The sequence below is a fragment of the Durio zibethinus genome, chromosome 7, assembly GCF_047325235.1.
Source record: "Durio zibethinus cultivar Kanyao isolate XHJ-2024 chromosome 7, ASM4732523v1, whole genome shotgun sequence".
Classification (NCBI taxonomy): domain Eukaryota; kingdom Viridiplantae; phylum Streptophyta; class Magnoliopsida; order Malvales; family Malvaceae; genus Durio; species Durio zibethinus.
In genome coordinates, this window is record NC_143168.1 from 28,559,928 (window position 1) to 28,581,856 (window position 21,929).

The 21,929-nt window shown below is 35.5% G+C and overlaps 2 protein-coding genes and 2 pseudogenes across 11 annotated transcripts; 2 read left to right on the forward strand and 2 right to left on the reverse strand.

Annotated features, from left to right (window-relative positions):
* The first annotated feature begins 85 nt into the window (after positions 1–85).
* Positions 86–5,206, forward strand: LOC111277416 (uncharacterized). 9 transcript variants are annotated; one of them, XM_089764292.1, is made up of 10 exons: positions 86–232; positions 1,138–1,347; positions 1,610–1,912; positions 2,411–2,619; positions 2,716–2,764; positions 2,846–2,935; positions 3,020–3,082; positions 3,292–3,838; positions 3,917–3,955; positions 4,037–5,206. In XM_089764292.1, the coding sequence occupies exons 2-10, from the start codon at positions 1,180–1,182 to the stop codon at positions 4,930–4,932; spliced, it is 2,364 nt and encodes a 787-aa protein (XP_089620418.1). In that variant the 5' UTR covers positions 86–232; positions 1,138–1,179; the 3' UTR covers positions 4,933–5,206. The 9 variants fall into 9 exon arrangements, with proteins under 9 accessions (XP_089620418.1, XP_089620416.1, XP_022719601.2 ...); XM_089764290.1 differs by having other exon boundaries at positions 3,256–3,838; positions 3,917–5,206; XM_022863866.2 differs by having other exon boundaries at positions 3,292–3,955.
* A 650-nt stretch (positions 5,207–5,856) lies between these two features.
* Positions 5,857–7,105, forward strand: LOC111277417 (S-adenosylmethionine synthase 1-like; annotated as a pseudogene).
* Positions 7,106–7,207: 102 nt separating this feature from the next.
* Positions 7,208–12,989, reverse strand: LOC111277644 (pleiotropic drug resistance protein 3-like; annotated as a pseudogene). Its single transcript, XR_016343774.1, has 12 exons — positions 12,729–12,989; positions 12,254–12,566; positions 11,783–11,944; positions 11,586–11,689; positions 10,566–10,719; positions 10,140–10,461; positions 9,760–10,050; positions 9,528–9,612; positions 9,264–9,397; positions 8,468–8,695; positions 8,191–8,362; positions 7,208–8,109 (listed from the first exon to the last, which is right to left on the reverse strand). The product of XR_016343774.1 is annotated as a pleiotropic drug resistance protein 3-like (transcript).
* A 5,996-nt stretch (positions 12,990–18,985) lies between these two features.
* Positions 18,986–19,678, reverse strand: LOC149518304 (uncharacterized). The gene has a single exon (XM_089763467.1). It carries the CDS (start codon positions 19,676–19,678, stop codon positions 18,986–18,988), a length of 693 nt encoding a protein of 230 aa, XP_089619593.1.
* Between the last annotated feature and the right edge of the window lie 2,251 nt (positions 19,679–21,929).

The window sequence follows — 21,929 nt, forward strand, 5'->3', positions numbered from 1 at the left end:
GAACACTTAATGGGGTTAAACGACATCGTATTCTTATGTTTCTATTTTAATTAAGATATATAGTAAAGTCGTAGTAAGACGGTTTAGAAAACACCAAAAGCAGTTTATAGTTGAAAGTCCCTTGCTTTTTCTCCGCTCTGTTTGGTTACTAAGAAAACAAAAATCCAACCCTATGTCTTTTCCCTCATATTTCTGCTTTTTGCCAGAGTCCAGAAGCAGGTGAAAAGAAAAGGTTAAAACTTTTTCAGCCCTTACCCTCACTTCCCCTTCAATTTTTAACTGCGCTTTCATTTTGCCTTCTCTTAAGATTAAGATCCCTAATTCTTCATAAACCTAATATATCTTTTTTTTTTTTTTTTGGTGCTTCTTTTCTGTTTAATCAAACGTCGTCGTTAAAGATATTGAAATTTGACTTGTATTTTCTTGCTTTATTTGTGATGATTCTGTGAGTAACACTGTGTGATCTGACAGTTACTGTTAATGCAATTTAGCTTAGATGAGTAGATTCATGAGAATCTTATACGAGTTTCATTTCATCTTTTTTCTTTTTCTTAAATTTTGAGCTCATTTTGGATGTAATTTTACTTGTATTGCCACCTTATTTAAACTAAAGTCTCAATTTTTATAAAGGTGAATTGAATCAAATATAGTTTCGGCTTTAAGTTTGAAGATGAATGATTGTTTGTTTAAAGACTTAATGAAACTGATCTGATACTGTTAGTGTTTGTGAAGTATGCACGATGTTTCATTAAAGTTAGAATTTTTAGCTTTGTGTCTTGTTGTGAGTGCTAAATTCATAACATGGTGCAAACTAGCAAAATACTGTGAAATTTCTAACTGAATACAAAGCCAAATAGATTTGAGATTGAGCCATGCATATGGACTTGGCTTTTTTGTTTGGAAGTGCTCGCTAGCTAGGTAGGCAAATAGATAGGTTGTTGCTACCTAATGATGCTGTGACAGTGATCACAACATGTTTTCGTTGTGATAAAGGTTTTTACTAATTTATGGTTCCATTAAAGTGGGATATTACGAGTGTTGAATGAGAAATGGGTCCATCGTTTAGCACGAAATTTATTGTCATCATATGTCGCATAAATTGGTTATACGCTGAGCACAAATTTGTTTTGTTGGCAGGATTTTCGTTTTTCCTTTGTTTGGTCAGATCCAGAGAGAAAAATGGATGATAGTTGTGCTGTCTGTGCTGACACACTTGAGTGGGTTGCATATGGGCCATGTGGCCATCGAGAAGTCTGCTCCACTTGTTTCATTCGGCTCCGATTCATCTGTGATGATTGCCGATGCTGCCTTTGCAAGTCTGAATTGAAAACTATCTTTATAACTAAAGTTAAGTCATTCTTTTTGTTCTTGAGATTCATATCTGGTAATAGTGATTTGTTTTCGTTAAGTAGTTAGTTTGACCATCTAAAAGATCTGTTTGGAGGCAACACCTCATCTTTCTTGCAATCAATTGTGAGCTCTCTGGTGCTCCTGCCAAAAATTGGCTTCTTTATCAGTTTTCTGTTGCTGCCTACTTATACTGAACTATGTTTTTGTTGCATGCTGAATTATGGAAATAGTACATGCTTAAGTTTATTTTTAATTCCAGGCTATGGGAGATTATACGAAGGTGATAAATGACTTCTCAGCTTTTGCAGCTGATCCGACTGAGGGCCAGGTTGGGTCTTACTGGTACCATGAAGGGACACAAGCATATTTTGATGATCTGGATCACTACAAGATGATAAAAGCCATGTGTAGGCTATCCTGTACTGTTTGTGATAAGAAGGCTGAACAGCAGAATGCTGCGTCAAAGAGGAGAGCAGAGTTTAAGAACATCGAGCAGCTTAAGAGTCACTTGTTTAACCGGCATAGGCTGCTTATGTGCAGTCTGTGTTTGGAAGGTAGGAAGGTGAGATTCAGTTGGTTATGTCACATATTATGTAATGAAGGAAAATGGATATGTTTCTTACTATAGGAATTTGAAACTATGCTAGAAGAATGTTATCGAGTGGCTTTCTGATTCATCAGTATGTCTTGAATTATAATTGATAACTTGCTAGATACATTGTGTGGAATGAGACAATGATTGAGTTTGGTCTCTAAGGTTCTTCAGTTTATGTGATTGCTGATCTTTGCTTTTCTGCTTCTTTTTTATCCCCTTGTTTTAAATTTCATTATACATCCCTGTTTGGTTAGAAATGAGTGGTGCAAGAAGATTTAAACTTTGACCTAACATGATTCTTTTTTGGCCTTTCATACAGCTGATCCCAGGGTTATGAGATATTAGGCTTAGTTTTTTGTTGTTGTTTGTATCCCTGTTTGCTAAGATTCTCATAACTTTCCAGAGGCATGAATATTGATGATTGCACAATAATGTATTTGACATTATATTCAATTTCTGAGTCAGGTCTTTATGTGTGAGCAAAAGTTATATACTAAACCACAACTGGATCAGCATATAAAGACAGGTGACTCAGTGGTTGATGGCACTGAAGGTGAAAGGGGAGGATTTATGGGACATCCAATGTGTGAATTCTGTCAAAATCCATTCTATGGGGAGAATGAGCTGTACTTGCATATGTCTACTGAACATTATACTTGCCACATATGCCAAAGGTGAGCCATATTATTGTGATATAATAATAATTCAGAGACTGCAAATGTCATCTATGCTAATTCTTCTACACATCCAATTTATATGGTTCAATGCAGGCGGCATCCAGGACAATATGAATACTATAGAAATTATGACGACATGGAGGTTAGAAGTCATTTTTTGTTTTCCTTTCTTGTTGTAGTTGTTATATTTTGATTGTCCATAGCATCATAAATTTTGCTGCAGATCCATTTTCGTCAAGAGCATCATTTATGTGAGGACGAGGCCTGCCTTGCCAAAAAATTTGTTGTTTTTGCAACTGAATCTGAACTGAAGGTGTGTGCACAATTGTTATATTTGTGTACTTTTTCCTCTTGTTTGAAGTACAATGCACTTTTTTAAATGAAAATAAATCTGTAGAGGCACGGTACTGTTGAACACGGTGGGCGCATGTCTCGTTCCAAGCGTAACGCTGCACTGCAGGTGGGTTTGGATCCTTTGAATTCTCATTGATGTTAATGAGGTTCCTTCAATCCCTTAGTAACTTATTACATATTTATTTGATCTGCTGCATTTTAGACAATTAATTGCTATGTTATGCTTTGAATTTTCTTGCTTGCTTCTCATCCTTCCACTCTATTATTAAGAGATTGTAGATTGCTTCTACTTTTTCTTTTTCTCATTATATCCAGATACCAATAAGCTTCCAGTACCGGCGGAGTCATGAGCAAGATCATCGGGTAAGAGGACATGGTACTTATCATGATTCATCAGATAGTCAACTTTCGTTGGCCATACAAGCTAGTCTTGTGACAGCAGATGCTGAAAGTTTTCATCATACTTCAACAAGTGACCAAGCGATTGCCAATACTGAAGTTGCCTCTGTTGTTGGCCCTTTTGCTGCATTAGCTACATTAGATTCCGAAACATCTTCAAGATATTGCCAAGCACTAGGAAACTCTAGGAATGGACCTCTTGAAGACTCATCCTTTCCTCCCCTTCCTGCAGCATCAAATGGCAGTCAACAAAAACTAAGAAATGCTTCAGAAGGATCAGCTAGAAGAAGCATGGCTGCTCGCTTACGTCACCGAAACAATGGGACTTTAATTGTTTCTAATACCGCTCGGGCTTGGCCTGCAGCAAGTCTTAAACCTAACATATCAACTACTAGTGAGCACCGGTCTAGGCCTGTGGCAAATTTTTTGCACTTATCAACTAATTCATCTAGTTCTTCCAAAAGTAAGCCTGCTAGAATTAAGGAATTTTTGCCATCTAGTCATGTAAGCTCTGCTCAGGGTTCTTTTTTCGGACTTACAGCTAATTTTGCTAGCTCATCCAGGAGTTCAATTGGCACCAGTAAGGTCAGCCACCCTGCTTGTGCTCCAAATCTTGTAGACACAGGTTTATTTGATAATTCCCTTTCTAATTTTCCTCCAGTTTTTTCTGCTCAAGTCTGTAATAAAGCAACTGCAAGTAGCCAGCCTTCACCAAACGTGGAAGATGTTCAATCTGCTGACAAAGCTCTAGTGGAAAAGATCCGCGTTTCTTTAAAATTTGACAAGGACAAATGCTCTGCATTCAAAGGAATAACTGCTGAATATCTTAATGGTTTTATGAACACCGAGGAGTACCTTGCTTTTGTGCATCAGTTTGGGTTGTCACATCTTGTTCTTGAGCTAGCTAGGTTATGTCCCAATGTTCAGAAACAAAGAGAACTTGTGGAGATGTACAATTTTAACTTGAGTTGCAGCTGTTCTAACAAAAATGGTTTGAGCAATGATGCTGATCAATTGAAAAACAAAAAAAGGTCAAAAAAAGGAAAGGAGAAGTATGAGGACAGTGGCATTAATGGTTTAAAACATGCTTTGGCAGATGATATTAATAGTGGGGTGACAGTTTGGCAATCAAATGAGAAGCCATCTGTGGAAGAAGCAGAGGTCTTGTTGAAGGATGGGCATCACACTGCCAAAGGCAAATCAAAGGTTTGGGCTGATGAAGAGGCTAATTCACATTACCCCAGTCAGTCTCCAACGGAGTTCAGGAGTGGGAATGGTTCTCAGCCAGCTTTTGGTGAATCAAAGAAAAATTTGGCATCTGAAGGAGGGGGAAATAAGCCACGGAAAAAAATCTCCAAGTTCCTTAGAAACCGCCTTGGTGATGCTTCAGCTGCAGAACTTCCAGATGTTGGAAACTGTGATCCTGGTCCTGATCAGGTTAAAGAAAAAGCAGGTGAAAATAAGGAGCCACCTGAAGGATCGGTGGTTCGTGGTGTATGGCGAAATGGTAGAGGGCTGAGACTGATGGCAAAGACCCAAACAAGACCATGTAAATGATATTTTGTGTAGGGCTCGATAGAAGTAGGTTGTTTGTGGTCATTGCCTTCCAGGCCTTCGAGGCCCAGTAGTTTTCTTGGATATGTTAATGAAAATGTGGTGATAGTTTGCAAGGTGTGTATTTCTAATTTGGGCCCAAAAAAGGAATTGAACACTTGTGGGTTTTCTAAGCTGATGAAAGTAGGAGATGTTGCAAAATTTGGTTATGGACCTGTCTTACGACTTTTTGTGCCTTTTGATCACCTATATAATTTATTTAGAGTATTTGAACAAAGGTCAATGGCTTATGGGGAAAATAATAGTATCAGTAAGAAAATAGATGGTGAAGATACTATTGCTGGAAAAAAGAAAGAAAATGAAATGGTTGAGAGTTCTCCGGGATTTGATTGAAGGCATCATTCAAATGAGTAGAAATTGATTGCAGTATCATGATGTAATATGTAAAATTTTAATTAATTGGGATTTCGTATTTACACCGACAATGAAATGCAATGGATTGTTAGTTAAACGGTCCCTGCTCCCTGTCCATATATAACCAAGACATTTGGCCCATTAAAACAATCGTGCAGTCTGGTAAGCTAAAAGGAAAAAGGAATAGCTCTTTCTTCACTCCCTCCACTAACCGAAAACACAGTTTCAACTTCCTTCTTTGCATGAATGGCCGACTGCAATGAAACCAGCAGCCCGACCAGCGGCAGCCACACCACCAGCGAATCCTCCTTCCTCTGGAACCGACTCTGGCAGTTTTCTTTCATGAGATTTGGCTCCTACTCACAAAAATATCAGTTTCAGTTATTTTATACTTGTGCTTATGACTAGGTGTTTGTTTTTTGTGCTCCAACATAAGCAGGCAAGGCAACTTCCGATGCAGTGCTCGATGCCTGCCTCGAACAGAACCCCGAAAGCAAAGTTGCTTGTGAGACTGGCACCAAGACCGACATGGTTATGAGCGATCACCACCGCAGCTAATGTAGACTATGACACGTGATACTTTCCGTGACATTGGATTTGGCTCCGATAATGTGAGTCTTGATGCCGACAACTGCAAAGCTCTAGTTAACATCGAGCAGCAGAGCCCTGATATTGCTCAGGGTGTTCATGGTCATCTTACCAAGCGCCCTGAGGATATTGGCGCTGTTGATCAGGGTCACATTTTCGGATATGCCACCGATGAGACCCCTGAGTTTATGCCTTTTAGCCATGTACTTGTAACCAAGCTCGGCGCCCGCCTCACTGAAGTTGGCAAAAATGGGACTTGCCCATGGTTGAGACCAGATGTTAAAACTTAACTCACTGTTGAATATAAGATAGTTGAGACCTGATGGTAAAACTTAAGTCACTGTTGAATATAACAATGAAAATGATGCCATGGTTCCAGTTGATGTCCACATTGTTCTCATGTCCACGCAACATGATGAAACTGTTACTAATGATGAGATTGCAGCAGACCTCAAAAAGCATGTTATCAAGCCAGTCATTCCCAACAAGTACCTTGACGAGAAGACCATCTTCCACCTCAACCTGTCGGAGCGTTTTGTGATAGGTGGTCCTCATGGAGACGCAGGTCTCACTGGCAGCAAAATCATCATTGACACCTACCGTGGTTGGGGAGCTCATGGTGGTGGTGCCTTCTCTGGCAAGGACCCTACTAAGGTAGACAGAAGTGGTGCCTACACCGTTAGGCAGGCTGCCAAGAGCATTGTTGCAAATGGTCTTGCTCGCAGGTGTATGGTCCAGGTCTCGTATGCAATTCGTGTGCCTGAACCATTGTCGGTGTTTGTTGACACATATGGGACTGGAAAGATCTCAGATAACGAAATTCTGAAGATTGTGGAGAAAAACTTTGATTTCAGGGCCCGTAGATAGCCATTAACTTGGATCTCAAGAGGGGTGGCAATGTCAGGTTCCAGAAGACTGCTGCAGACGGACACTTTGGAAGAGATGATCCTGACTCCACATGGGAGGTGGTGAATCCCCTCAAGTAGGAGAAACGTCAAGACTAAAATATTATTGATTTGTTGGATCAATAATGTGTTTGTTTTTGGCAGCTGCTCTGTAATTGATGTATTGGTCTTTGTGTTTCTTTAATCTTGTCTTTCTTTGATTACCCTTTTCTTCAATAATAATGTTTTTATACCATTTTTCCATAAATGAAAGAATATATATACATGTATTCCCAAATGTGCGGAGAGGAGCCTTGTTTCCTATATACCTCCTATGCTGAAAGCATTGGGATAGGATGCAAGAGATGATCATGTTATTCTTCACTAACTATGCTATACAGTGTGCAAATGTTGAAATGATTGTTGTTATAATCTGAAATGCAACAAGTAAGAGGATGGTACAAAAGTAAGAGAAGTTCCTTTACTAAAGAGAAATTTAGCTTAGCTAAGGGTAAACATAAAGGTCAATATAAGACATTGCAAGTCTTGTTACATGGATCATATGTTTATGGACAACATTTTCATCCTCTTGGGAAAGAGAAATTCACCTTCGCTCAAAATTTAAATGAGCAAGAAGAAATGCAAAAAGAGTTGCAAAAATTAGGGGATAAGAAATCAGAAAGATTGCTATAATATGTAGGCGGTCATGGTGAAACCCAAAATAATCTTCTAGCAAGGAAGCAACCGTCTTGGCTTCACCAAATACCATAATTTCATCATTCACATCTCCATATTGTAAAGTGAGCAAACAATTCAATGTCCAAGATGTAGGCATTAGATAATACAACCAGATCCACCACTTGGGAATTTTCTGCAGAAGAAGAAGAAGACAGCTAGCCAAGCAAAGTGAATACTATCTCATGGTAGTTATTGTGTTTCAATATATTCACTTTTTCCTGCTGTTTTCATCTATGATATGGACAAGAATTTTTTACAGGCCTTTCTCTGAGTCTGGGAGGATAATAGTAATAGCTTACCAGTTTAGGAATCAAAAAGCCAGAGAAAAGATTAAGCGGTGGGTGGAAGGCAGAGGATAAAGCTCCAGCAATTGTGACATCTGGTGTCAATGACACAAACAACATTCCAAAAAAGTTGAAGTAGAGCTGTGTGCAGAGAACATGGCATAGAAGTACCACAAAACCTTATGTGCTGATCCATAGTAGCCAATCATGGTATATGTGATTATCTCAAACACAAGAGCTTGGATAAACAGATGGGGTACCTTAATTGTAACCTGCAAAATAATGAAGTCCCCTCATTTAGTGTTTAAGGTCTATCAAGAAATCAAAAGCTTGTGAGATGGAATAGACGGTACCTGTGCAAGTGCATAAGCCCAGGAAGAGTACATCCCTGCAAATCTTTCTTGATACATAACAACTCTCTCTCTGACAACAAATGGTTGGACGGATGAGCTGCTATTCATCCCCAGAAAGACCACAGAAGCATACATTGAAACAAAAATATTGAACAAATTCTGCTGGTTATTTCTGGGGATTTAAATAAGAAAATAAGATAAAGAATTGAAGTTAGTGCTAAGGAAAGGTGATGCCTATGTATAACTAACCATCCATGAAATATTGCCCCATTCTTACATTTTCTTTCCTTGGTTCCAAAATAGTAAACCCACAGCCATAGATATTATAACAGTCTGCAGGAGACGTGTTAAGTTATATGAAGGACTTCTCCAATAGGACAAATGCCGTTTCCATTGGCAAGATTTAAATTTGCCCCAGCAACTCTGAGAAAATTGGGTTGGAAAATGAAGATCTCTTGAACCAGGAGGTGGATTACCCACCTGCCTTAAAAGCTCTTTGTTGTTCCTACCAACAAAAAGAGGAAAGAAGAAATAAAATAAGTGAATTTGCCAGTTTGTACAGATAATTATTTAATTATACAAACACTTTGAGTTAAGGCAGCATCCTGCCCAGAATGAGGCATTTGCCACACTCACATGGCTCCTTTTGGAAGATAACATCCCCTCATAGCAAGAAAAGGGTTACTCTTTGAAACCTTAGTTTGCTTAACAACTCCTATGACGCCCAACATTACTAGGGAAGTTTCAAGTCAGTGAACCTCAAGCACTCCTATATATTAGTTTCAAGTATAATGGATTCTGTTCTATTAAGCAGTACTCCATTTGATACCTATGCAATTAGTTGAAACTTGAAAATAATGATTCAAGTATAATTCCGACAACATGGGAGGCGATTCAAACAATTTGACATGGAAAATGGTCTTTTCCATATGCTTTCTGGAAAGATACGACTGGTTTATGTCTTCCTAGGATTGTGATTGATGATGTATATACGAGTATTGCATTTGAGGCACTAATTAATCATTCAACTTAGTAAAAGTCACAACTAAGTACTACTGAGTAATTGAACTCACTCATATAGAGAAGATTTCATGTAAATTTGTGCAAAATCAGCTCCAAGTTCAGCCTCCAAAAATGGGGAGGTAACCTCTAGCATCCATGTTGCTGGATTACAATTGTCTTTAATCTTGGGCACCCCGGGAATACTCTGTCAGAAGAATACAGAGAGTATAGGATCAGGATCAATCAAGACTATCTGCTTGAAGCAATTAATAAAGTTACCAGAGAATGAAAAGAATATGGGGGGGGGGGGGGGGGGGTTGAACACTTGAACTAACCTCAAAATACTCTATTAACTTTACAAGAATGTTGGCCTAATGGACCAAAGTAGATTAAACTCCCACCATTTTTCAGAAGAATCAACTGCAATGAAAGCAACAGATACATGAAAGAAAAACTTGAAAGGTATATAAAAGGGAATACTCCTTCCTTAATAATGGTTATCTTCACAATAGCAATTATATTTATATATAATGATCAAAATATGGAAATTAATAGAAGAGGGTTTACCTCATCAAATGCTTCAAATATATCAATGCTTGGTTGGTGGATTGTGCAAATAATTGTTCGACCTGTACCAACTACGTTCTTCACTGCACGCATGACAATGGCTGCTGCTCTTGCATCCAAGCTAGATGTAGGCTCATCCATGAAAATTATGGAAGGATTAGCAACAAGCTCTACCGCTATTGTAAGTCGCTTACGCTGCTCAGTCGACAAACCAGTAAGACCAGGTATGCCCACCAAGGCATCCTTGACATCATCGAGTTCAATAATCTCAAGGACTTTTTTAACAAGTTCCTATAAAACCCCAAAAGGCAACTTCATCACAACTTAACTCAAATTTTGGTTTATATGAAATCATCAAACTTTGCATCTTAGAGTCTTACAGATTTAGTTTTTGAGTCAATATCAGGAGCCAGACGCAGCAAGCCGACAAAAATTAAAGATTCTTGTACGGTAATTTGTCGAGAATGTATGTCATTTTGTTCACAATAACCAGATATCCTACCAAATGTTTCTTGAACTTTAGGGTACGCACCAAGTTTAATTTCTCCTTCTATGCAGTGGAATTCAAATGGCTTAATCCGTTCACTACATCTGGAATTCAAATGGCTTAATCCGTTCACTACATCTGTAACCCGTAAGAATCTCCCTTTCGTATCTTGGAAAATTTTTTACTTGAAATAATAACACGAGACGATCGAGGTGCTGCATGTGAATTTCATTGGTAAATAGTCCTGTGTTTCTCTTATTCATAAGTTAATACAAGAAAATTGAAAAAAAAGAAAAAAAGACCAAAAAGACAAACTTACGCTTCAAGATACTTAAGGCCAAGGTGAATCCGATGTTATAAACTATAGCTAAACCAAACAATATAGCTACTGATATCCAGGAAAAATATTCATCGAAGTATAATCCACGGCTCTCTAATGTTGCCTGCCCTATTGTAGTGCTCATGGTCAGCATCTGCAAAATAAATAATCAATGGAAAACAGAGTACACTTTCTGCAGTAATGTGAACTTTCATTAAGCAAGCATCACTTCAGTGAAACAACCATTTTCATTATCCTGCCCCTACTGTTAACATCTCTTTCTGATCATGTCCGCGACTGTATTATCAACAATGGAAATAACATGCCCTCTACAACTCAGTCCATTATATTGATTAGACTCGTTGAATTGAACCTTAAGAACTTTGCAGTATTAAATAAATAAATTAAAAAAAAGACTAGATATGAAGAAGTGGTTAGATGTTGAATTGTATATGTTGTATGTTTTAATACATGATTGGCAACAAAGATAAGTTGGAAGTTGCCAAGGTGATGATATATTAAAAAAAAGGGCATCCAATTGAAGGCAAGACCAACTGGAAAAAGTAACCTGCCCTAAGGAAATTAGATTCTCTAACAAGCATATAAGAAATGTCAAATAAGTGTGGAATTTTGAGTCAATTTCTTATACAATATCAATTAGAAGCACCTAACTGATAAATGGCAGTAGGTTTTCCAAGAATTTTCAACACGCATGGAAGACGGATGGAATTATTCAGTTAAAATGAAACATTCATCATTTATTTTTATCTTAAAAATTATTTAATTTTAAAAAAGTAGTTAATTATTAGAGAAACTGCAAGAATGTACAAAATGGTTATGCCTCTAGCTGATAGAAGAAATTCATTGGGAGCAAAGAGGAGTACTAATTGAGAAAACCGATGATTCAGGTGCATAAATCTCGGGACAAGTCAATCAATCTGATACACTTCATGCTTTTCAAATATTGTACTAGCAAGAAATCTGTGAGGATTCCTGAATAATAAAAACTAGGATTCTCACCTGTTGCCATCGTGGAGCCAGAAATTCGTTTCCAGAAAGCGCTATCTCTGTGAATGACATTGGAGAAAACCAAAAGACCCACTTCATCCGACCTGGCCAGGATGCTGCAACCAATGAAACAGATTAACAAGTATATATGCATCCCTTTTACACTAATCGTTTTAAACAAGCTGAATAAGAGGTGTGAAGAACTCTACGCCGTGGAATGATGAAACCACAGAATTAACCAGTGTAAAAAGATTACGAGGCCAGAAGCTGCCACAGAGGAATCAAAAGTCTGGAAGAGGAAGGCCATGAAACGAAACAAGGATATTCCTGTTAATTGCACAGCAAAAAACGTGACAAACTGGCGGAAGAACCTGAAAACGGAGCGAGATCATGTTTAGGCTCACCAATCAGAATAAATCTTGTTTGCTTCTGCATGAAATGAAAAATGTTTCTTCCCACTCATTCTGTTAGTATTATTCGTAATTTTTTTCCTTTTTGGTTTTCCCTTTGATTTGGTTAGGTTGAGCAACAGGAGTATAGCCTTCCCTAGCTAAAAGGGGCGATTTTATCTCAAGTTCAGTAGGTAGTAAATTAGTAGGCATTTCTTAAAAAGCATGAACCTGATCATAAATATTACACTAGAAACTACTAGTCTATTTCAAATTTTCTATGTAACTCACCTTGAAACCTCGGGAGCGCATCCCATTACATAATAGTGATAGATGTCCAAATCAGGGATTGCATAAATGACATAGGAAGCTTTAAAATAGTGGCTGGAATCACAAAAGCCCAAGCACGGTAAAAGCGTAACATTTTCTGCTTATAAAAAACTGGGAGTCTTGAAATCGTCATGAACACCTCTGGAAACTCATCGACCGCAAGTATCATGAGCGTAAAAAAGAGCGCCGCCAGGTAGTAATTTGCATGAAGAATATCAACATCCATCCGTGTCGTATAAAATACAGTCATTGTCATGCATGCTATGATGACAAGCTGCCAAAAGAAGATAATTTTAATGTTTCAAAGTTTCTATATATATATATATATATATATTTATACGTTCTTGAAGCTTGAAACTGTTTGAGCACGAAAATTGATTGATGAGACTAAAAGAAGTAAATTAAAGAGATTATGTGCAGAGAACAAAGTCCTCACTTGAGTTATTTTGAATACGTAGAAAATTGAGTTCCTTCTCAAAAGAAGCAGCTCCCTTGACATGCAAGCTTTAAAAATTTCCCATTTAGAAACAGAATAGTCACAAAAACAAAGAGCATCTGTATGGCCTTGGGACTTATCTTATGGGTCTAAGAGATCCTCCTCTATCTTCTTTCCCAAGGGGGATGCCTTGAATTTCCTGGAGAACATATCAACGGAAAAATAAGAGTAGGGTAGCTCAGTGCTGTACCAGTGTTGTGCTTAATCTTTATTGGACAAAACCTGCAAAGTCCAAAGGCAATATAATTTTAAGTTGAATAAGCAAGAGACTACAATGCAGGAAAACGAATCTGATCGCAAATTGGATTTCACTTTCCTCCTGAATGAAGAAGACCACCGCTTTCCTCTGAGGACACCTAAATCCACAATTTTCAAAAAACTCAAGAATGTGATCGTGTGGCCCATGATATAAGATTTTCCCTTCTGCCATCAAGATAATATCATCAAAGAGATCAAAAGTTTCAGGTGCGGGCTCCAGCAGTGAAACCAACAAAGTAACATCTGTCATGTGCACAAGCCGCTGAAAACAAGCAACAATCTGAAATGCAGTGGAAGTGTCTAGTCCATTTGTTATCTCATCCATAAACAAAGTTTTTGAGGGACCTACAACAATCTGCCCTGCAGAATTTGGAGAAAATGGATTGAAGTTGAAATCAGAACTCACTGAAGATTTAGCATTCATCTATTTAGGGTTAAATCCCTTAGCCTAGCATGCGCTTGCATCTTACTGCAGTGCATTATTTTGGTGGACTTTGTTATTTACGTACACCAAATTCACTAGCTGTAGTCAACCTTTTCTTCTGACCACCCGAGATACCTCTTCTTAGGGCATCACCAACAAATGTTTCAGAGCAAATATCAAGTCCAAGGATCTGATAAAAAAAAATGCAGGAAATAGCAGAAGTGACGTTAGCAGGAAGAACTGATACAAAACGCATTCATGAGGATTGAAACATCAGCAAGATAATTACTTTCAGTATGTAATAAGTTTGAAGAGTTCCTTTTAACCCTTTGCCAAATGTTGCCTGTGAAAATGAAAACAAACCACAGTTTATTTATGCTTGCCATAAATACTGATTAGCAATTAAGCTAGCTATTAATCAGTGAGATCTTGACATTTGGTTTGAGGGTTCAACCGAAATTATATATATTTTTATTTCCTTTCTTACTTAAATTTGTGAGTAAGTGTAAAAGCCTGAGTACATGTTCAACATAAATTTATTAATTAGTTTTAAGTTTTTCATATATTTAGATTATTCGACTCTCCTTCACGTATTTATCTTATCTATGTCAAATTTAGATACTTAAAAAAATGAAAAATTTGAAGAATTTACATAATTTATTTGAAATTTTATTAAATAAAAAAAAATTAAAACGATCACAAAGATATAAGAAGATAAATGCAGTCAACTAAAAAAGCAATACACCTTTGTTACTTGATAGAAGACTTGAAATCCTGATGAGAAAACTAGAAAACTTTTTTTTTTTTTAAAGTTTACATTGTATGATTTAATATTTATGATAAGTTTATTACTTATAAAGTTTATGAATAATGATTCATTATACAATATATAGACAAATAGTAATATAATTTTAATTTTTCTTAAATTATAATACATTAAATTAAATTAAATTAATAAATAATAAATAATAAATTTAATGTGAGAGTCAACTTAATTTAATATAAATATATAAATGAAATAATTAATAAAATATTGTATTTATTATAAGGGAATTTTCAAAATTTTGGCAGGTTCAAGTCCTTACAAGCTACAAATTAAGATGGTCCGCCGTTGCCATTAATTATGATGTGAGAATAATTAATCAATCCGATCTTATGATAAGGAAAGAGCAAAAGTAAGGTAGATATTATACAAGAAAAACTTAAATGAAGTTTTTTTATTAAAAAACTATTTAATAAAATTAAAAATTAAAATCGATATATTAAAAAATTTTGTTATATAGATAAAATATGTAAATTTTGAAAAAAATTAATAAAATTTGATATATTTTTTAAATAAATAATTTAATAAAAAATTTTGATATAATCCTATCGATCTAACGGGATGTTATATGGATATGTTTCATGCATCATACATATATATGTATAAATTTGGAACTATAATATATTTTAGTAACTCTTTTAACGTCCAAAATAAGTTGGGAATTGAATTCAAGTAAATTAGGTAGCTAGGAAAGAAAAACGTAGAGTGGAAATATACCTTAAGCGATTGGTTTAGATTCCCGGAAAGTGCCTTTAACAGGGAGGTCTTCCCACATCCTGGAGGACCAAATAGTAGAGTCATCCTGCAACAAATTAGCGGCTGGTACATTAGCTTCATTAATTCAACTTTGAAATGGATGGCGTCTTTCACCATTAGTATCTGATCAGTTTAACTTTAAACAATGTTTCGTAACGTTAAATCAGCTTCCAGGCTTTATGATGCCACTGATATCACTAATAAGGCATACGTTTGCTCGGTGTGATTTTGAACGCATCAGTTTTGCTGTAGGGTACTGCGAAACAACATCCAAATTTTAAGATTAAATATATAGAAGGCTACAGAACATATATTTAATCGTGGAAAACTAGTAAGTCTGGAATATATATATATATATATATATATATATATATATATATATATATTGGTCGATGTCTATATATATAGTTGGAAAAAAAATTATTCAATACTGAAGGATTTAAAGCAGAGGAAGAACAAAAAAACAGAAGAAATTAATCTGTCACTTGAAGTAAATTGGCTCTACAGATCATGAGCTTCATTTCATTAATATATAGGCTTTAAACATACAAAAGTTTGTTTAACTACTATAAGAGTTGTTTGCCTAACAGTATGGATCACCATGCACAGATCCATCATGTTACCTAAACTGATCAGATGGCAGAACCTATTACAAAAGTGTCAGTAGAAATGCCATACCTAGTTACTTCAACCACTAACACACTAACACTCCTCCTTGGCATTTCTGCTGGAAATACCAAGACTTTTCCTCAATGTTTCAAACCTTACCTTTGGTAAGGCTTTGGTCAGAATATCTGCAATTTGATCTTCTGACTTGCAATGCACCAGTTTCACTTCATTCTCAGCTTCATCAACTTCTCTAATAAAGTGATACTTGATCTTAATATGCTTAGTTCTTCCATGAAACACAGGGTTCTTGACCATTGCAACTGCTGACTGATTATCACAAAAAATTTCTATTGGATTATCTTGCTTTTGACTCAAATCCAACAAAATTTTCCTTAGCCAAATTGCTTGATTAACAGCAGCTGTAGTAGCTATATACTCTGCTTCTGCTGTTGATTGAGCCACAGTTCCTTGTTTCTTTGAATTTCAGTTGAACACATATAATCCAATGAAAAACACATAGCCTGAAGTGCTTTTCATGTCTTCATGAGAGCCAGCCCAGTCACTGTCTGTGAATCCTACCAATCTTGAACTTTCATTCTTCTTGAACCAAATTCCAAGTTCATTGGTTCCTTTGACATATCTCAACACTCTTTTTGTAGCCTTAAAATGCAACTCACTAGGATTTTGCATGAACTTAGAGAGTAAATTTGCAGCATACATGATGTCTGGCCTTGTTGCTGTCAAATACAATAAGCAACCAACCAAGCTTCTATAAATAGAACCATCAACTTTGTTAGCTCCATCTTCCTTAATAAGTTTTTCATTTTGAGCCAAAGGAGTGCTGACTGGTTTACAATTTTCCATCCTAAACTTATTCAAGATTTCATTTGCATATTTTCTTTGACAAATGAAGATTCCTTGTCGGTCTTGATGAATCTCCATTCTAAGAAAGTAAGATATTTTTCCCATATCTGTCATCTCAAAAATTCCTGCATTTGGAGCTTAAAATCCTCCACAAGAGCAGATTTGCTACCTGTCACCAAAAGATCATCAACATACAAAGAAACAATCAACAGATCATTACTGTTAAAAACTTCAATGTACAATGTTGCTTCACTGAGGCTTTTCTTGAATCTTAACTTCAGTAAATGATCATCAATTCTAGAATTTCACACTTTTGAAGCTTGTTTTAATCCATACAAAGCCTTCTTGAGTAGATAGACTTTACCTTCATGTCCCTTGGCAACAAAACCATCAGGTTGTTCAATGTAAATCTCCTCCTCAAGATAACCATTCAAGAAGGCAGATTTAACATCAAGTTGGTATATTTTCCAACTAATAGCAGCCTTATGGTGTCCAACATTGCAACTGAAGCAAATGTCTCTGAAAAATCAACACCAAGCTGCTGGGAATAGCCTTTAGCTACCAATCTAGCTTTAAGTTTGTTGATGGAACCATCAGCATTCAACTTTGTTATGAAAATCCATTTAACATCAATGATGTTTTTGTTGCTTGGTCTGTCAACCAGCATCCATGTTTGATTTTTCTCAATCATTTGAATCTTCTCATTCATGGCATTCTTGCACTCTGAAAATTTGACAGCTTCTTCAAAGTTTGCAGGTTCAAGAATGGTAACATTTGATCTTTGATAAATATCTGTGAGTGGTCTGATTCCTCTCACTGGTTCATGATCAATGATTTCATTTTCAAACATATAATCTTTTTGATCTTGGAAACTTATCATGTCTGCAACAGTTTGCTTGACTGATTTTCCCTTTGACTTTTTCTAATTCCAGGCAGCTTGCTCATTAAATCTCACATTCTTACTTACAATCATCTTACCTGTAAGTGGATTGTAAGTCCTATAGCCTTTGATGATGTTGCTATAGCCCAAAAAAATACATATTTCTGCTTTTTGATCAAGCTTGTCCCTTTTGATATTAGGAACGAACACATAACATATGCTGTCAAAAACTCTGAGGTGGTGCACTGATGGTTTGCTTTCATACCAGGCTTCCAAAGGAGTTTTTCTTTTCAAAGCTTTTATGGGCAGCCTGTTGAGCAAGTAGACAGAGGTATTGACTGCCTCTGCCCAAAATTTCTTAGGAAGATTCTTTTCAAACAGCATGCATCTTGCCATCTCCATGATTGTTCTATTCTTTCTTTCACTGACTCCATTTTGTTGTGGAGTGTAAGTTGTTGTAAGTTGGTGTTCAATTCCTGCAACTTTACAAAATTCATTAAATCTGTCAGATGTGTATTCAGTACCATTGTCTGACCTTATGATCTTGATTTTACAGCCACTTTGATTCTCAATCCAAGCTTTGAACTTCCAAAATACATTTGCAACTTCAGACTTTTGTTTCATGAAGTAAATCTAACATATTCTGTTAAAATCATCTATAAAAGCAATGAAATATCTACTGCCATTCAAGGACAAGGTTCTCATAGGACCACAAACATCAGTATGAACAAGTTGTAATTTCTCAGTTGCCCTCCATGCTTTGTTAATTGCAAATGGTAACTTACTCTATTTTTTTAGCTAACAGACTTCACACACTTTAACACTGACTTCAACAGTAGGCATGTTTAATACAAGATCATTTTTATGCATGAAATCCAATGCATTGTAGTTGAAATGTCCCATCTTTTTATGCCATAAAAGAGATTCATCATGTGAAGTAGCATATGCAGAGGAGTTTGCTTCATGTCAATTCAAGGAAAAATATTTTTTTTTCATATTAATAATAGAGAGTTCATGGCCAGTGGGATCATGAATTATGCATGCCTTGTCTTTGAAAACTAAAAAGTAGTTATTTTCTAGCAACTGTCCTACACTTAACAGGTTTTGATCTATTTTAGGCACAAATAACACATCTGAAATGAGTTTGGTACCTGTTGGTGTCTCAACTGTCACTACTCATTTTTTTTTTACTTCTATGAAATCATCATTACCTATTCTGACTTTAGAGGTGCAGGTCTTATTTAGTTCTTTGAACATGTTGATATCAGATGCCATATGGTGTGTGCAGCCACTGTCAATGAGCCATGCATTTGAGGATGTTCTAGTTTCATAGTAAATTGTAACAAAAACTTACTCTTTTAACTGTTGTTGATTGTCAGCAACTCTGGCTTGTTGATCTGGTTGCTACTATTTTTTGTTTTTACATACCTTCTCTATGTGACCAAGCTGCTTACAGTACGTACATTGTATGTCAGGTCTGTACCAGTAATATTTCTCCAAGTGAGTGATCTTTTTGCAGTGAGAGCAAGGTGAGAACTTTCTTTTCTTTTCATTGTTTCTAGAACCTTGTTTCTTTGATCTCTTTATTTTCTGTTTTTGCTTTTTGTTTGCATCTTACCTTTCTTTTTGGCTGTAAAAGCACTTTCTGTTGAATCCTCTTGTCTGATAGCCCTTCTTTGCTCTTGAGCTTGTAAAGCATTGAACAATTCTGCTGGAGTTATCTTGGTCAGGTCCTTGGAGTCTTCAAGAGATGAGATTTTTGACTCAAACCTCTCTGATAAGCTGACAAGAACTTTCTCTATAATTTTTTTATCTGACAGCTTTTCACCAAGTAATCTAATCTTGTTTACTATCTTCATGAGTCTGTCATTGTATTGTTTTAAATTTTCAAACTTATTCATCTTTAAGACTTCAAACTCTCTTCTAAGATTCAACACTTGCATTTGTTTTGTCTTGTCACTGCCTTGAAACTCTTCCATAAGCACGTCCCAAGCTTGTTTTACAGTTTCACAAGTCATGATTCTAATGAATATGTCATAAAAAACTGAAGACTCTATACAGCTTTTAGCCTTGTACCTCTTTGCTTTTTCTTCACTATAATTTTTCATTTGAGTTACTGTTGGATTTGTAGGAAGTTGTGGTGATTCCTTCTCATTTTTTACCACTTCCCATAAATCAAAAGCACTTAAATAAGTCTTCATTTTGATAGCCCATATCTGGTAGTTCTCACCAGAAAAAATAAGAGGTGGAGGTATGGAGCAATTGCTTGAGGCCATTTAAGGTTGACAAAAGCTGGCTGGTAAGTGTTTGATGACTTTTCACTCAATTTTTTGGAACTCACAAGTCCTCTAAGACCTTAAAGAATGCTCTGATACCAATTGAAGATTTAGAGCAGATGAAGAACAAAAAAACAGAAAAAACTAATATGTCACTTGAAGTAAATTGACTCTACAGATCATGAGCTTCATTTCATTAATATATAGGCTTTAAACATACAAAAGTTTGTTTAACTAATACAAGAGTTGTTTGCCTAACAATATGGATCACCATGCACAGATCCATCATGTTACCTAAACTGATCAGATGGTAAAACCTATTACAAAAGTGTCAGTAGAAATGCCATACCTAGTTGCTTCAACCACTAACACACTAACAAATACCTTTGTATTCTTTGTCTGATATTGTGCAACAACTGAAAGTTATCAGTTTGAATGTTTTTTATGAGCTTGTCTGAAGATGTGGCATTCTTGAGGTCGAAGCTTGGTAATATCCATTTCCATTGCGACCCCTTTATTTCCTTGATCCCATGATTCTGTATCAATACGCATAGTATAATTATTATTATTTATTTGAAGAAGAAGAAGAAGAAGAAAAAGAATGGTTGTTGATCTTTGTGACCCCATCTTGTCATTGGCGTCACCTGCTGCGCTACCTTTCTGATTGACTGTGTTCTGGGACTCCATGTATCCCGAGTTAGAATTATCTGAAATATTACCATATATCCTTTTTTTTTTCCTTTTGTAAGAAGATAAAAATTAGATTAAATAGTAACCACGACCTATGGATTTAGTAATTATATATAATTAAATAAATTAGGAGCTAGCCTTCAGTACTCCTCATTCTTCACCAATATATTATTTATATATTTAGTAGATGTAGGAGTATATTACTATATATACTAAGTATTTCATTATTATTAGACTCTTCAATGGATTATAAGTATATATGGTTAAGATTAGTTTGATGATTAGGTCATGCATATACCATGTCTGTACTTAAGCTAACTACTCCTCCAATCATATGTACTTATATTTTCTATACTTTTGGAATACTTCATATCAAGTACAGTACTGGGAAAAAAAAAACTCAAGTACAGCCAAATTGGCTCAACTGGCAAAGTCATAAATTGGATTTGACATGATCATTGATTAAGAGCAAAGAGTGTGGGGAATTGTAACTAATGTTAGAGAGCTGGTGACAAAAGAGTCCGTTGACAAATGCCTCTTCCATTGCTGAAAGAATTGAAAGTTGATTCGTGCTTATATGGTTAATTGAATTATTTGATGCTGGTAAGTATGAAATTAATTAAGCTGGTCATCAACTTGATTAGCGAATGTCAATTTGACACTAAATATTACATTATTTTATTCAAATATTTCAAAATTATTTCATTTGTTTAAAAATATAAGTAACACTTCAATTCATTTTTATTTTTACGTTTTTTTTTTAAAAGATATTGAACAATACAATAAGCATAAGTGTTTTTCTTAATATTAATCCTAAATCCAAAAGTAAACATGTAAATTTGAGATAGAAATAGTAAATAGAAATATGCTAATAAAGTTGTATATTTCGCTCGTTTCTACATTGCCAGCTGTGTTCCATGAGTGGTTACAAATAAATATGCCAACTGCCAATTTGTCATTTTTAATCAATTTAATTTAATGCCACTGTATCTATCCCTTCGTATTAGTCAATGCACCCTCCTTTCATCAAAATAATAATAATAATAATATCTACTCTGAATATGGGACGGGATGGGACGGGTGGACGGCGTAACAATCCATGGGACATTGGGGTCATTCTCTCCGATTTAACTCATTTAACAGAGGCAGATTTTTTATTTTTTTTTTAAATGGAGGTCTTGTTAAAAGTGAGGCACTTTTTTTTTATTAAATTGAAATATTATCAAAAGTAAATTTAAGGGTGTTTTATCTCAATTTGATATATATAAAAATATATTTTTTATTATTTATTTAATTACATATATTGTAGTAATAAAATTATTATTTAATCATTAATTTAAGAATATAATTTAATATAAACTTTACACTTGTATAACTAAAATATAATTTATGTTAAAAATATTATTTTTATAAATATTAAATTAATTTCGAATTAAATTGAAACAAATACAAATTATATATATATATCAGATAGAAATTTAATATTAAAAAAATATTTTGATACAAGATCAAAACGAAATCAAATGAAATTATTAAAAAAATCGGATTGGAGTATGGAGGA

What these genes read in the sequence shown, in the direction of transcription:
- LOC111277416 (XM_089764289.1), top strand. Translation starts at nt 1,180, where the DNA reads ATGGATGATAGTTGTGCTGTCTGTGCTGACACACTTGAGTGGGTTGCA. An exon ending in AAACTATCTTTATAACTAAA is followed by an intron (nt 1,348 to 1,609) that starts GTTAAGTCATTC and finishes TTTTAATTCCAG; the next exon opens with GCTATGGGAGATTATACGAA. An exon ending in AGCGTAACGCTGCACTGCAG is followed by an intron (nt 3,083 to 3,255) that starts GTGGGTTTGGAT and finishes AAGAGATTGTAG; the next exon opens with ATTGCTTCTACTTTTTCTTT.
- LOC149518304 (XM_089763467.1), bottom strand. Translation starts at nt 19,678, where the DNA reads ATGGCCTCAAGCAATTGCTCCATACCTCCACCTCTTATTTTTTCTGGT.